We start from the raw sequence: 16,473 nt of genomic DNA on the forward strand, positions 1-16,473 counted from the left end.
ACTCATGACGTGTCACTCTGCTTTTGTCTCCAGGAGGTGCATTGTGGTCCACCCTGGTTTGGGGCGGACCCAGGTTATAAAATGGGCTGGAGCCAACAAGGAGGTGTGCAGTCTTCTATTATGCTCCGAAAGAGCACACCTCCATGTGTTGAACCCATTGCGGCTTTAGGCCAGAGGTAGGCAGGGATAGGGCGTCGATGCAGGCCGCCACCACAGTTGGTAACGTAGAACGGTTAAGACCAGCTCCTGTCCTACCAGTCCTGCTTGTGCAGCCCAGTGGCATTAACAGGCCTGCTGCTGCTGATGCGCCTGCTGTCCACAGGTGTGGCCCCAATGCACACGGTCAGCGTACCCAATGGCCCCTGTGATGTTAACAGGGAGTTCCTGGGCTGGGTGGGCGTGTGGACCCTGTGACGCTAACAGGGCTCCCAGTCTCCAGATCCGAGTGGCGTCTAACTCAGTTCAGGCAACTATTAGTTTCATAGCCACACAGCTCTGTATCCTCCACCTAACCTTCCAGTTGCCAACCTCTCCTTTTCAATCTGGGAGCACAGTGGACATTGACCGCTGATGGAGATATATATACACCTTTCTTTCTTTTCTTATTAATTTTCGTTATATAGCGGTAACATAGTATATACCACCTTATCCAAATCTGCCAGTCCCACCGTAACAGATGGTGTTTCTTCATCAAATGTTACTTTTGCTTAACCAACAAACCCACGGACAAGAACTTTTTTCCCCTTTCCAACACACCTGTTCCCCTTTCCACCAGCATTTGTCCTTTTTCATCTCATTTGGTATATGACCAAAAGGGCCACTCTGCAGGGACACCGTACTCAATGCCATCTCAGCACAGCAGCCAGCCCTCGGTCCCTCAGATGTGGACAAGTAAAAGCCCATTTCCTCCTATCCATGACAAAGCGTTGAGATTCACTCTGTGTAGCACTGGTGTTTACTGGAAAAGCAGATCTAAGATTGCGTACCACATTCTGCAGATACTCCTGTATACGTGCGTCCATTTCTATGGCAGGAATTATTTCGCCAAATTTTGTCTTGTACCGGGGATCTAACAGTGTGGCAACCCAGTAGTTAGCATTACTTCGAATTCGTACACTCCGAGGGTCATGTTGTAGGTAGTGCAGCAAGAAGGCGCTCATGTGTCTTGTGCATCCAGGAGGACCAAGTCCTTTGTGTGTTGGTGGCAGAGAGGTGAGAATCGTGCCTCCTTCCTCTGCCCTCTCCCCCCAACCTCGCACAATCGAAATTTGAGCAAGCTCTCATTCATCTGCTGAGTCTTCCATGCCCATCGCAAGTTCGTCCTCCATTTCTTCATGGGCTCCTGCACCTTCCTCAACAATTTTTGCTGATACTATGCGCCCTTGTTAATCCCTATCCCCCACCATGACTGCCGCCTAGGTGCCGCTCACCGTATGGACCTTGTAGATCTTATTATCCCTTCTGCATATGACTCCTCCTGTACTTCCTCCCCTTCCTCTTATCCCAACACCTGACTCCGAATAATGCTTATAGTGTGCTCCATCTTGTAGATGACCAGAATTGTCACGCTGAGAATGACATCGCCAGTGCTAAACATCTTCGTCGACATTTGTAAACTGTGTAGAAGGGTGCATAGGTCCTTGATCTGACACCACTCCAGCAGCGTGATCTGCTCCACCTCTGGATCAAGTTAGCCCAGGGTATACGTCAGACCGTATTTCAGCAGGGCTCTGCGGTGCTGCCACACACGCTGAAACATGTGCAGATTCAAATTCCTGCGTGTCAGAACATCGCATTTCCGGTGTTTAACCGCCAGACCCTAAGACTTCAGGAGCGATGAAAGTTGTTGAGCTGCTGGGTGCGAAGGATGAAAGTGAGCACATAGCAGCGTGCCCGCTGCACAAGGCCATGTAGGCCGGGATCGTATTTTAAAAATTGCTGGAGAATCAGATTCAACACGTGAGCCATACAAGGCACGTGTGTCACATTGCCCTGATGAAGGGCCGCAGACAGGTTTGCATCATTGCCGCACATGGCTGTTAAGTCACCAACGGAGTCCACTCAATCAATTTGTACTCCGGTCGCCAGGTGACAACGTGTTCCTTTCGTGCATAGTGCTGATGATGGGAGAGGAGTCGATGCCAGCGGCGCAGGTGGACGCAGGTTATGGTCACCCACTGGGTTGCGTTACCTTGACAGATACAGAACCACAGGCTGAATGTAGGTGGTGGGTATCTCACAGATGAAGTACCATCATTCAGCTACAACCAAAGGGAAGACACCACACCCTTTTTTAGGCCCCTCCTGTCTGCAGACCACTGCCAGACAAAGCTATGAACCTCTTGTTACTGTTACCCCCAGTTCAGTTTTATGAGTTTGTGTGCTTGTTACCTGACTACTTTTCCTGCTTGCTGTTTATGTACCTCGTTGGCCGATCCGCATTTCACCTCTGCTTGTTTTCTGATTAAGTCCTGGCCATCCCATTCTGTTCCTCTTCCTCAATTAATGTTTTTGACCCTGCATGACTACTATTCTCTGGAACTGCAGCCTTCCACAGGTATTGATCAACTTGGGCCCTGTGTAATTCCAAATCACTGTATAGGGGTTAAAGGGTTTCAGGGTTCTGGGTGTCCAGCTTGGTGAGTGGCTTGCCTCTAGCCTATCCTTTACAGCCCATCTGAGTGTGTCGATCCAGGCAGGCGTTACACCGTGCCCTCTGCAGAAGGCCATGTAGGCCGGGATAGTGCTTTAAAAATTGCTGGACAACCAGGTTCAACACGTGAGCCATACAAGGCACGTGTGTCACATTGCCCTGAAGAAGGGTCGCAGACTGGTTTGCATCATTGTCGTACCAGACCTTCCCTGGCTGCTGGTTGAGTGGAGACAACCATTGATGAAACTCGGTCTCACTCTCCAGAGCTAATCGTCCACAATTCCTCAGCGGTGTCTCACATTTCCCCTACATTTCAAAGTAAACATTTGACCGGCTGATGGCCATGAGCTGTGCTGCCAGCATAGTAAGGAGGTGTGTGGGATTCCTTGGGCGCAGTTACAAGGAAGGGTGGCCTGACCACACAGGGTTTGGGCCGAGGTGGAGGACCCACACGAGGTTGAGGAGGCAGAAGCAGTGGAGGAACTTTTACATACAGAGGAAGGATTGACACACAACACACTCTTCCGGAAGGGGGAGGGACTTTCGGCGTAATAGAGACGTCACAGCGGCTGGCCAATAGAAGCGGAGGGGCGGAGATGAGCGGGACGTAACATCCCGCCCACCTCCTTCCTTCCACATTGCTGGCGGGACGCAGGTAAGCTGTGTTCATCGTTCCCGGGGTGTCACACAGAGCGATGTGTGCTGCCTCGGGAACAATGAACAACCGGCGTGCAGAAGGCCGTTCGATTTTTAGAAAATGAGCGACGTGTCAAAGATCAACGATAAGGTGAGTATTTTTGCACGATCACACTCGCTCGTAGCCGTCACACGCTACGATATGTCAAACGATGCCGGATGTGCATCACTAACGACGTGACCCCGTTGACATATCGTTAGATATATCGTAGCGTGTAACGTGCCCTTTAGTGTTTTTAATTGCACTACTTTTTAGATTTATTTTTTTTCTTCCACTATGCAGCGTTCACCACATTTTATTTTTAGAAAAGTTTTTGAATTAATTTTGTTGGATTTTACCTGCAAGATTTGTGGATCATTCTGTTATACTAAACACACTTTATAGTTAAGAGCTCTCTGAGATTTTGCATTGGAGTCCTTGAACTTCAAATTTTGTCAATGAATGCCATTAAACCATTTGCCATCGAAGCTGTTACTCTCACTCTTGTAATTTGCAGGTTCATATATTTTACCGTTCTCTGATGGCATAGAAGTTCTCATCTGTATTATTACTCCACTCTAAAAAAGACATCTGCGAGAACTCACCGGCTGAAAAAGCCATGAACGCTTCTTTCCGTACAAAATTTCCAGTGGAATCCAGAAAGTGTTCTGGGTAGAACTCATCGGCTTTGGTGAAATGTTCCTTGTCATAAAGGACGGAGGTCAGCAGTGGCATCACATGTGTCCCCTGAAAGGTTTAATATTTACATAAGTGATATTTTCGGTGGATCATAATTCACCAGATTCATCATTTAGCTCATTGACGCTCAGAGCCTCCATCGGCAATGCTGTGAGATGTGATCGAACAAGCAGCACTGCATTTAGTACTATTTTTCTGTCAAAATGACAACCCCTGACAACATGACAACCCCTGATGGAACACTATTTCTGGGGACACACCTGAAGATACTCTTCCCTGTCACTAAAATAAGGTTCCGCCGGTCTTTACACTTCTTCATTTATCTATTAGACCCATCGATTTTGAATAGAGCAGAAGTGGTCATGCATGACCCTCTGTCCTGCGGATAGGTGATATACAATCTATTTGAAGAAAACCCCCAAAAACCTAGCACTATTTACATAAGACCCTTTGGAGAAAAAATGCATAGGTCGCCCTATAGATCAATCCTGTTGTATCTCCATGACTCATTATATACTGATATCAATCATGAATTAACTGGCTGCCCACTTATAGTTTCAGAGTTTAAGGTTGAAGGTAGAATTAGGTTCATTGTGTTCAACCCATCACCTAACCCAACATGTTGATACAGAGGAAGGCAATAAAAACACATGGGGCAGACACATTAAAGGAAAAAAAATCTTGACCAATGCTTTTGGTGCAACATTTCTACTATCATCTTGAATTTTCTGACTAATTTCCTAACCACCGAAACTAAACCAAAAGAACCTGGTTTTGATGTACCATCCATTAATGGTGAGGTGTACACCACTTCCCCAATGGCCTTATTCAAGACCGTCTGACTCTAGCTCACCCTCTGTATAAAGATTGGTGTGTACCTATATCAAACTTATCCAATCACCAAACTGATAACACTAAAGTCCTAGGACTAGTCAAGGACGATCTTAACCAAGTCATGAAACATGAGGACACTTGGTACATTTGGACATTGGTACACTTGCCTGATTGGATTTTCTTAGGGTATTGTGTGAACCCAACCATTACAACTAATAAGACTCATATTGATATTTAATTCTTACTTACTTTCGGCAAGAAATATCCCCTGAAGTTAACATCTTGAATAGTAGCGTGGGGCAGGTTGTGTGGAACAATGTTTCCGAAACGTTGAATCTCATGGATTACAGCATCAATATATGGCATGTCTTTACGATGAATCACTTGGGGTTCGGACAAACCAATAACTTTCTCAATTTCACTTTGGACCTTCTCTATTTTCAATGCAAACACAAACCCATAATTAACAAAAATAATCAGTAAAAAGTGTTTTTAGTTATGATCTCGACCTCTGATCCCTTGTTGGCTGTGATAATATAGTTTCGACAATTGTCATGCATCTTTAATATTCCCCAATGGTTGGAAAATATTGCCCTAGTCACAAATGACTTTTCTACCAGATTATAGGATGGTGACTATGGATGGGCAAATCATAACTATTCATGTTCTAAATATTTGTAATGAATCCCAAAGTATTATTCCGGTATTCATCATGAACAACAAAACTAATGCAAGTCAATGGGATAACGAAACATTTTCCTTGTGAGGAATAATGGAATAGTTCTCGGTATTCGATAAGCATTATCCGAGCACAAATAGTTACTATGTCCATCACTAATGGTGACTTATGGTTTAGTCACAAAAAGACTTCTTGGAATAAGTGCTCCTTGGGCACACACTGATCTATTTCCAATTTTTCCTCCTCAAGATTTTTGTAATCATTTTGGTTAGTAGATCTGAAGATACCCACCTAAAAATAAAAGTTTTATAAGAAAGCATTCCCATACTTCAACATATGAGACAGAATTTGGGGTTACCAAGATGGTCACACAAGAAGACTCACAGCTTCTGCCCAAACCTCTACTACACCCCTCTCAAACCCCCCCACCACCCCACCCCCGTTAGCATGCTTCATCTATTAGTTGTGTGCGGTTTTGCACAAGCCTTATGTTCAGTAGGTTAGTGTCCTGGCTCCTCCAGGGAAAAGACAAGGACTGTTCATTTATGGAATCTCTTGTGACCAGCCACAGCTGTTTAGGCAGCATAAACATCTACACTTCCCTTGAGTGTGGCTCCTAATAACACTTGGAGTCCATAGTATGCTACCACTTGCAGAAGGAGGAAGCTACTGATTCCGGTGTAATGGAAATCATCCTTCTGCATGACCCCATCACGCACGGACTTGGGAACGGTCCAGACTGGGGTAAAATACACAACAGGGGCTTCACCACAACAAACAAGGGGTACCCCGGGGGCATTTTAACAACAGTGGGCCCTAGCGCTAAAGAAAAGGAAGGTGTACACCACCTGCACTTACCTGCAACTGTACCCTGCACTCCTAGCCAGCCCCTATACAGACTCCTCACCTGTTCCAGAGTAGGAACCAGAACCTCTTAGTAACCCTACAATAGTCCTGGCTAGTGAATGGACAGGTAAGGATCACTAGTCCCACTGCTGCACTGAAACATACAAGGGAAGGAGGACAAACAGGGGAATGAATCTAATATATAAAGCTGTATGTATGTATGTATGTATGTTATATGTCCGCTAAAGGAAGGGAACGTTATAGACTGTTTGGTCAGGAAAATGTAACCCTGCGCTTTACAGTTACTCTCCAAAAAAACTGCCTCCATTAAAGTCAATGGAGCTGCGAGCTATTCGGTTATTATTAGGAGCGGTGATTGGTTGCTATAGGAACAAAATAAATTGTTAGTATAAGAAGCTAATGTGTGAGGTAATAAAATGTCGGTGGGGAGATGGGGAAAGAGACAGCTGGGGAAAAGAGACAGACTGAAACTTTGAGAGGAACAGTTACTATCCCAGGCAACGCCCGGGTACTACAGCTAGTGAAAGTATAAACTCCAACTTCTTGCCTGCAGTCAGACACTAAGGGGCCATTTGCACACTACGACATCGCAGGTGCCCACTTTCGGCGTTGCTCTCGACATCGTAGTGTGTAAATAGTTTTAACTACAATTACCGAGCGCAAAAGCGTCGGTATCTTATGATCGGTGTAGTGTCAGTCATATTCATTACTTTGGCTGCTGCGACGGTACGATGTTGTTCCTCGTTCCAGCGGCAGCACACATCGCTGTGTATGAAGTCGCAGGAGCGAGGAACATCTACCTGCGTCCCGTCTGCAATGTGGAAGGAAAGAGGTGGGCGGGATGTTTACGTCCCGCTCATCTCCGCCCCTCCACTTCTATTAGCCACCTGCCGTGTGACGTCGCTGTGACCCCACACGACCCGCCCCCTTAGGAAGGAGGCGGGTCGCCAGGCCAGAGCGACGTCGCAAGGCAGGTGAGTGCATGTGAAGCTGCCATAGCGATAATGTTCGCTACGGCAGCTATCACCATGATATCGCAGCTGTGACGGGGGCGGGGACTATCGCGCTCGGCATTGCAGCATCGGCTTGCGATTTCGTAGTGTGCAAAGGGCCCCTAAGACTGGCCTATGCTACAGACAGAAAGGGTTCCATCAGCTCCTTTACCTCCAGGCCAAGTCTCAGAATGAGGATTCAGTATAACCAGCACCCTCTACGGGGAGAAAAGGGAATACATAGGGGCTGAGAGTGGACCCAAACCGGAAGCACCTGAGGATAAGTAAGGAGTATGCTGCTGAAAAAGGAGAAACTGACATTAACCCATTACACATTAAAAGAAAACAAATTACATTTAACCCCTTCACGACCGGCTGATTTTTCGCTTTCGTTTTTTTTTCGCCGTTCTTTTTCTGAGAGACGTAACTTTTTTATTTTTCAGTCAATATGGTCATGTGCGGGTGCATTTTTTTGCGGAACGAGCTGTACTTTTAAATCAAACCATCAGTTTTACCATATAGTGTCCTGGAAAACGGCAAAAAATTCCAAATGCAGAAAAATTGCAAAAAAAGTGCGATAGCACTATGGTTTTTGAGATATTTTATTCACTGTGTTCACTATATGGTAAAACGGATGTGTGGGTGTGATGCCTCAGGTCAGTGCGAGTTCGTAGACACCAAACATGTATAGGTTTACTTTTATATAAGGGGTAAAAAAAAAAAAAAAAAAAAATCGGAAGTTTGTCCGAAAAAAGTGGCGCACGTTTTACGCCATATTCCGTGACCCGTAGCGTTCTTATTTTTCAGGATCTATGGCCCAGTGACAGCTTATTTTTTGCGTCTCGAGCTGACGTTTTTAATGGTACCATTTTTGTGCAGATGCTACGTTTTGATCGCCTCTTATTGCATTTTGCGCAAAAGTTGTGGCAACAAAAACATAGTTTTGGCGTTTGGAATTTTTTTGCCGCTACGCCGTATACTGATCAGATTAATTGATTTTATATTTTGATAGATCGGGCGTTTCTGAACGCGGCGATACTAAATGTGTGTATATTTTTTATTTTTTTAACCCTTTAATTTTCAATGGGGCGAATGGGGGGTGATTTGAACTTAGGTTTTTTTTAAAACTTTTTTTTTTTATTTTACTAGTCCCCCTAGGGGGCTATTGCGATCAGCAATCCGATCGCTCTGCAGTATCTGCTGATCACAGCTACAAGGCTGTAAACAGCAGATACGCTCTCTCTTTTTCACTGTGCAGCGGGCACAGCGAAAGTGAAAGCAAGTCAGGTGTAGTACAGGAGTCATCACATGACCCTGTCCTACCATGACAACTATCGGAAGTCACGTGATCGCATCACGTGACTTCCGGTATCGGGCGGTAAGTAAAAGTTTACCGCGATCGCGCTTATAATGGCGCTGTCACATATTGACAGCGCCATATAAGGGGTTAAAAATGGCACGAGCAGATAACGATTCTGCTCGTGCCTAGCAGGCACACATCTCAGCTGTGAAAATCAGCTGAGATGTGTGCCGATCGCAGCATGATGCTGCCGGCAGACCGCGGGCAGTAACGTTATGACCGCTAGGACGTAATTTTACGGCCCGCGGTCGTTAAGGGGTTAATATTGAGAGCCTAGCATGGAAGTGACTCTGGCCCTGAATCGGTCACTAGTCTCATAATGCAGAGAGAAAGCCGTGACAGACACCTTCTTAAATATTTGTTTCTGGTGTTATAAGCTAACAAGAAATGGTGATACCATTGAGGCAATGGTTTGCAAGCTCCCACTGCATAGACTAGGTGGTTTATGGAATATATGGGGCTTATGACACAAATCAATGCAATATCATAGTGAACAGGACAACATCACTACATGCATTGTCCAAAGCCAATGTGACGCCCCTGGACTATCAGGTCGTCCCAGGGTACTGCACAAACTATCCTCCCGTACAGTATTCCAAGTCCCTCATGGTTCTGGGTCTCAATCTTGTATTGTTGCCTCCAACAGCAAGTCAAATCCTAGATACACCCTGCACAACACCCACCCACACCAGTGGATGGCTTGAGTGGAATAGAGTCGCCCAGCTGGGGGGGTCAGGGAAGGGAGGAGTTTAGTCAGTCAGTTAGTAGCGAGTGGAGGCGAAGGAAGTAGCCCTCGAGTTGTGAGGAGCTCAGAGGAGGTTGGGAGTGGTGGCTCCCAAGTAAAGCTTTCTAGGTTGCAGGCGGTGGTTTGGACCTAGAGGAGTCGGACCCCCAGTCGCAGGGGATTGTGGCTAGGTGACTGGACCTGTCAAGGAGGATGGTCGGCAGCCTGGCACTATCACCGGCCCGGGGCCGAAGGCACGGCGGGGTACATGGACCCTAGGTCGGGGAGAAGCTTCAGGCAACCCGGCAATTAACCTGAAGAGAACGGAGCCTTTATGATCTGTTCCCACCCACTCAAGAATCGGGGCACTAGCGCAACGAGGGGGATAGGGCCTTCCAACTAAACGGTCCAGAAAATCCAAAGCAAGAGCCCTGAGAGCAAGCTCCCACACTTAGCCATAGTGGGGAGCGGGGCCCGGCAAGTTTTAGACTACTGGGCCACCACATTGAAGTTAAACTTAGTGCCAGGAGGCAGGTCACGGATCACCAGGCAACACTATAGGGGACAGGACCCGGACGGGCTCCCCTAAAGCGGCAGTGATACCCTGAGATTTGGTTTACCCGGTTGTCAGCGTCTGCTTATTGACTGAGTGAGTACCTGAGTAGTCCCTGCACCCCATCGAATCCCACCGAGTCCCGGGGCCTTCCCCCCTACCCGTGGAGGGCAACAACACCTTGCTGCCCCACGCCATCATCCAGGGTACTTCCAACGGCAGCGGCGGTATCCCTTTCTTACCGTACACCACGGGTGGTGTCACAAGCTATATCTCCCCTGTAAATAACCCCTATCACATTTAGAGCGGCCCCAAGCCCCCGGGTCTTGAAACTCTCGAGCCACAAGTAGCCACATGGATCCAAGCGGTTCGATCCGCTGCAGGGGCGGAACACCATGAATAAAAGGAAAACTGCAATGAAAAACAGGAGGACTAGTGTAGGTCACTTAAGAGAGTCCACCATACATACAAGCTTTAATTCAAAAAGGGTATGGCTTCTGGAAGACAATCCCTTAAATATAGGAGACAAAACACTGTAATATAGTCTATATACAGTATATTTGAGAGTGATGGTAAAATACAAGTAGGTCTTACTTTGTATTTCTGGATATTTCATCATCAGTAGAAGGCCCCATCTCAGGGTAGTGGAGGTTGTCTCCATACCAGCAGCGAAGAGGTCCGTAACCAGCATTGTCAGGTTTTCATTAGTGAAGTATAATTCAGGATTTGGTTTTTCCTAAAACAGATCACACACACATTAAAGGGAACATATGTGCAAAAATTGCTATATACCTACAGACATAGGGTCAATCTGCAGATAATGATTGTGGCAATGTTTCCTGACTGCCTTAAATCAAAACACAGCTACAGGGGAAGGGGGAGAAAAAAAAAAAAAAAAAAAGTCTTTCTGGGGGCCATCAGCTTTCAGTCTTGGGGCTGCTACAGTCATTACTCACAGAACCACTCACCATACTGTAATCACTGCCTGAACCTGACAGTGTGAATGTGCAGAGGAAGCTGCCCATCAATCATACTGCCAGGGAGTGATCACACCTGCCGCTCACAGTATAGCGAGTGGTGTCGTGAGCGATGACCAATTGCTCCATTCACACTCTTCCGGATAAAGCGGATGGGAAATAAGTTCATTTTGGGTAGGATTCCACTTGCGAGAGACTCTTGCGTATCTCGCATTGCATCACCCGACATGGCCTGTCTTTCCCAATGAGAGCGTCTCAGCTGCATAGAAACACATGTGTCGCAGGCGGGGAGGACGCCGCTGCGCTCGACAACGCTCGGGTCCGGCGCTGCTGCAATGGCTGCTCGTTGGCTCGAGCGGTGGGCCGGATCCAGGGACTCGAGCGGTGCTCCTCGCCCGTGAGTGAAAGGGGTGGTTGGTTTGGGGTATTTAGTCCGTGATGCCACCCACAGGTTGTGGTGAAGATAGGCACCACCGCTGCTATTGACGGGGATCCCGGGAGCGATGGTAAGGAGCAGCTGGGATGTTGCTTTCCCCCTCCGTGGGTAGGGGGGGGGGGGGGGGGGTCGGTGGTCCCGGGGCCCGGTGAGGTGACTGGGAGGCAGGATGGCTGGGATGCAGGGGTTGCAGGGACAGCGCGGCGCGGTGCCAGATGGCACGGGTATACTCACTCAGCAAGAAAGGTACAAAGTCCTCGGTAAACCAAATCGCTGGATGGATGGGTCCCGCAGCCAGCTGCAGTGTTTCTCCCCGCACAGGTGATGGCGGCTGTCTTTCCCTGCACCTTGATGTTCTCAGTTGACTACTATGGATTCCCAATGGTAGTCTGCTCCCCGGTGTATGGGTACCGGAGGAGCCCGTTTGCCCGCAGGCGCTGGCCCTTGGGTCTCTAGCCTTAGGCGGTAGCTGTATACCCTCACGGTGTGGGCTGTTGCCTTCAAATTGGGACTTTTGCTGTTGTGAAACCCCTTGGGTTCCAGTCACATTCGAATCCGACTATTGTCGGCGGCTCCAAGCCTAGTCGGGGTCCGATGGCCCTGCCTGTGTGTACTGGCTTCACTTCGCTCCCCGGTCGGTACCGGCGGGCCGTCGCCCGTCCCCGGTCCTACGGTTCCGCATTGTTCCACCACTCCTGCAGACGGCCACCACTGTCTGCCAACCTTGCTGTCAGTACCTGGGCCACAAACCCAGACACCCAAGTGTTTACTCCTCTCTCTTCCACCTCCTGGACTAAACTGTCACTTTTCCCACCTCCAGGCCTGTGAACTCCTCAGTGGATGGTGCCAACCGCTTGGCTCCACCCCACCTGGTGTGGACATCAGACACTGGAGGGAGGCAATGTAAGGGGTGGGCAGACCCCTTACAAGGAGGTGCAGTTTTCCCCCCCATGAAAGCTGTTAATGTTGATGTTATTTAATAAAAATGTTTATACTGTTTTAGTGGGTTTCCCCTAGTGGCCGGGTGGGACGGCTGTCCCCATAGAAACGGTGCAGGAGAAAGGAGGAGCTGGCAGCAAAAGGGGGAGGGATGAAAAAGTGTTAGGGAGAAAAAGTTTGAGTTGGAGGCAGTTGATTCCGGACGGGAGAGAAGGAACAGCAGGGGCAGAGTGTGGGAGCTGGGTGGACAGAAAAGTGAAGGAAAGGAAAGAGAACGTGTCCTCAAAAGGTGAAGCAGAAATTGTGTGGGTCAAGACTGTGATAGCCGGAGTGGGAGCCTAGGTGAAGTAGAGTAGCTGGGCACATCCCCACTAGAGGAGACGTCCAGAAGAGGTTTTTTCCCCCAGCAGAAGTTGTGAAACCATCAGATTGTTGCCTCTGTTGTGAAGATGCGTGCAATAAACATGCCTTCTGATTCAACTGATCTTCGTCTGCAAAGTCTTTATACATCTGACGGCGTTATCTGCACCACCACACTCTGCCCCACCAAACAATCTCCTGTCCCAATAGTGACGGCGGAGCCGGGGGTTAGCCTGATAGAAAAAGGGGCCACGACTACAACCCCCGAGGCACCCCTGGCACCCCGTTACAGCAACAAGGATTTTTGTTTGGCTGGTGTCCCTGTCTAATGGGGGTGGGGGTGTATGAGTGTTATCTGTGACGACCTGGCTAGGCCAGGGCGCCACATTCCCCCTTGGTGAAATGCAGACCTTCCGCGGGCTGCCCGTCCATCACCGGTTTTATTTTTCTTTTCAAAAACTGTAAAATATAAACATGGAAACATTTCAAACATAAGCATTTCTTGTGAGGGCACTTAAACGTTGCACATATAAAACAAAAACATTTTTAATAATAACAGACGGACGGACGTACGTCTTCCGCTCTCCCACCCAAGCAACCTAGCCCTGATGCTGCCCCTAAGAAGTGGGCAGCACCCCTTGACCCCAGTCCAGGTTCAGGCTGCCCGAGCTGGAACGGGTACAGTTACTCGCACCCGGCTGTCATTTCAGGGGACCCCACGTCCTTGGGGGACTGCTGACCCCCGGAGGATGGCCACCGGTCCTGGTGGTGGCCAGGCCCCAGCCTGCTCTGCTGTGGGCCCTTCCTCCAATCTGCCTCTCCGGAGGCGGCACCGACGGAAAATCACCCCTCAACTTATTTACAAGCCCACTAGTTCGTGGGTGGCCTGCCAGTTCTCGGCCATGTCCATGAGTAGTCTCTCATGCAGGTTGTAAACACCTAGGGTCCCTCCGGGGACAACTTGCCGGCAACAGCCGGAATAATCACACAGTCAATCAGGTAAGGCTCCGGTTTGATTTACTGTCATTTACTCACACTGCTGAGGGTCCCAACGGGGGACAACTGCTTGCAACGGCGAACCGCTGCCACTACTTGAGGTCATACTCCTCCAGGACCTCTTCTAGCTTCACATCCGGACGACTTGGTGGAAATGGAGGGGGCTGGGGCCACGTCTGCTCACTGCGGCTCTTCCTCCGTTTTACATCCAGGGCAAACCAGCCCCTCTGTCCGCAGTGGCGGGTATAAGTCACTAGGTCACCCGGCAATAAATCACGACCTGGATGGCCCTTGGGGAGGTGCGAATTGACATTGCGGCGGGCCACGAACACTTCGGCCTCCAGGCCCGGCTCATAGATGAAGCCAAACCCCCTCCGTTGGTCGAACTGCCGGACTTGACCCTCGTACAATGGGCCCCGCACCCGAAAGGTGGCCTGATGGAGTGCATCTTTCTCTTGGATCACCCTCGCCATCACTTCGACCCTCTGCTGCTCTCTGGCGGCAATCTCCCGGCCCAATGGGTTTGGTTCCCTGTCCCGGTATGGGGCGTTGGCAGACCCCTGCGCCCGGGTCGGGCCCCGCTGGACTGCACCCACACTGGCCCCTACCGGTTCTCTTTCGTGGGGGTCCTGCGGTGACATGGCCTGGACTGCGGCTTTGCAGTTGCGGCCCGGCGCAGCCTCAGCCAAGGCGGGGGACTCAGGGTTAGCTGACCTCACCGGTTGAGCCTTCGGGCCAGCAGCGGCCGGTTCTTCCACGGCTGGGCGGACTGCCAGAGCCGGGACGGCTTCAGGTGCGGCCACTTCCGGGCCTGATGGCTCCTTGTCGCGGACGGCTACTTCCTGCGGGGCCTTCCATGGTAGCGAAAGGGACACAGGCCGTTCCCGAACAATGCCCCCAGGCCGGTCCTCTAGGGCGGACGGGTTGGATTCCGCTACTGGTGTTGGGGGTAGCGGACCGAGTGGAGGGGCAACAGCAGCCGGTACGGGTAACGGGGGAAGCAGGAGGGTGAGCGGGCGCAGGCCGTGCCCCTCAGCCGCAGCGGCCGGTCCTTCTCAAACATAGGGGCGTGGGTCGCTTACCCGCTCCTCCAACTCTGTCTCCACCTCGCGTCTCTGCACGGCCGCCGACACTTCCTCCATCTCAGCCACCCAGCGCTCCATCAGGAACCGGACCTGGGCTTGAAGGCGGCAGCACATCTGTGCGGTCCGGGCTTCCACCCACCCCGCTGTTCCTGGCGTGGGCTCAGGGATTTCTGCGGTGCCGGACGGACGGGACATCATGCGTGGCCGTGTTCCAGGAACCAATTGTATGCAGAGTCCTGGCGTCCCCGCTTTTATAGCCTCAGCTACATCAGGCAGACACTCTTGCGCCCCCTTGGTACTCTTCAGCACTTCCGTTTGTTGGGGGCGGGGCTTCGCTTTCGCACCTTCCCTGCTCGGAGAAGATGCTCGAGCGGGAGCTTTTCGCGCCAAGATGGCGGTGCTTCAAAATTTTCGGCCCGACACCGCCGGCGATCACAAGGCGCACTTCTACTGGTAAGTAGATAAGTTCAATCCTGTTCGTGACGCCAAGTTGTCGCGGGCGGGGAGGACGCCACTGCGCTGCACTCGCTAATGCTCGGGTCCGGCGCTGCTGCGATGGCTGCTCGGTGGCTCGAGCGGTGGGCCGGATCCGGGGACTCGAGCGGCGCTCCTCGCCCGTGAGTGAAAGGGGTGGTTGGTTTGGGGTATTTAGTCCGTGACACCACCCACGGGTCGTGGTGAAGATAGGCACCACCGCTGCTGATGACGGGGATCCCGGGAGCGATGGTAAGGAGCAGCTGGGATGTTTTCCCCCTCCGTGGGTAGGGGGTCGGTGGTTCCGGGGCCCGGTGAGGTGACGGGGAGGCAGGATGGCTGGGATGCAAGGGTTGCAGGGACAGCGCGGTGTGGTGCCAGATGGCATGGGTGTACTCACTCAGCAAGAAAGGTACAAAGTCCTCGGTAAACCAAACGGCTGGATGGACGAGTCCTGCAGCCGGCTGCAGTGTTTCTCCCCGGACAGGTGATGGCGGCTGTCTTTCCCTGCACCTTGATGTTCTTCTGACTACTATGGATTCCCAACGGTAGTCCGCTCCCCGGTGTATGGGTACCGCAGGAGCCCGTTTGCCCGCAGGCGCTGGCCCTTGGGTCTCTAGCCTTAGGTGGTAGCTGTATACCCTCACGGTGTGGGCTGTTGCCTTGAAATCGGGACTTTTGCTTTTGTGAAACCCCTGGGGTTCCAGTCACGTTCGGATCTGACTTTGTCGGCGGCTCCAAGGCTGGTCGGGGTCCGATGGCCCTGCCTGTGTGTGCTGGCTTCACTTCGCTCATGGTCAGTACCGGCGGGCCATTGTCCATCCCCGGTCCTACGGTTCCGCGTTGCTCCACCACTCCTGCAGACGGCCACCACTGTGCTGTCAGTGCCTGGGCCACAAACCCAGACACCCAAGTGTTTACTTCTCTCTCTTCCACCTCCTGGACTAAACTGTCACTTTTCCCGCCTCCAGGCCTGTGAACTCCTCGGTGGGTGGGGCCAACCGCTTGGCTCCGCCCCACCTGGTGTGGACATCAGACACTGGAGGGAGGCAACAAGGATTTTTGTTTGGCTGGTGTCCCTGTCTAATGGGGGTGGGGGTGTTTGAGTGTTCTGTGACGACCTGGCTAGGTCAGGGCGCCACACATGCAGCTGACCCGTTCGACGGGAG

At 50.7% G+C, this 16,473-nt stretch overlaps 1 protein-coding gene across 1 annotated transcript in view; it reads right to left on the reverse strand.

The window, feature by feature from the left end:
• LOC142297000 (cytochrome P450 2C14-like) overlaps positions 1-16,473 on the reverse strand; it is a 398,577-nt gene that overhangs the window by 4,089 nt on the left and 378,015 nt on the right. Inside the window, exons 9-11 of the mRNA XM_075341207.1 lie at positions 10,632-10,773; positions 5,112-5,296; positions 3,935-4,076 (exon numbers count right to left, since the gene is read on the reverse strand). Coding sequence (XP_075197322.1) covers positions 3,935-4,076; positions 5,112-5,296; positions 10,632-10,773 — 469 coding nt within the window. The remainder of the gene's footprint in view (positions 1-3,934; positions 4,077-5,111; positions 5,297-10,631; positions 10,774-16,473) is intronic.

The sequence above is a fragment of the Anomaloglossus baeobatrachus genome, chromosome 3, assembly GCF_048569485.1.
Source record: "Anomaloglossus baeobatrachus isolate aAnoBae1 chromosome 3, aAnoBae1.hap1, whole genome shotgun sequence".
NCBI classification, from domain to species: domain Eukaryota; kingdom Metazoa; phylum Chordata; class Amphibia; order Anura; family Aromobatidae; genus Anomaloglossus; species Anomaloglossus baeobatrachus.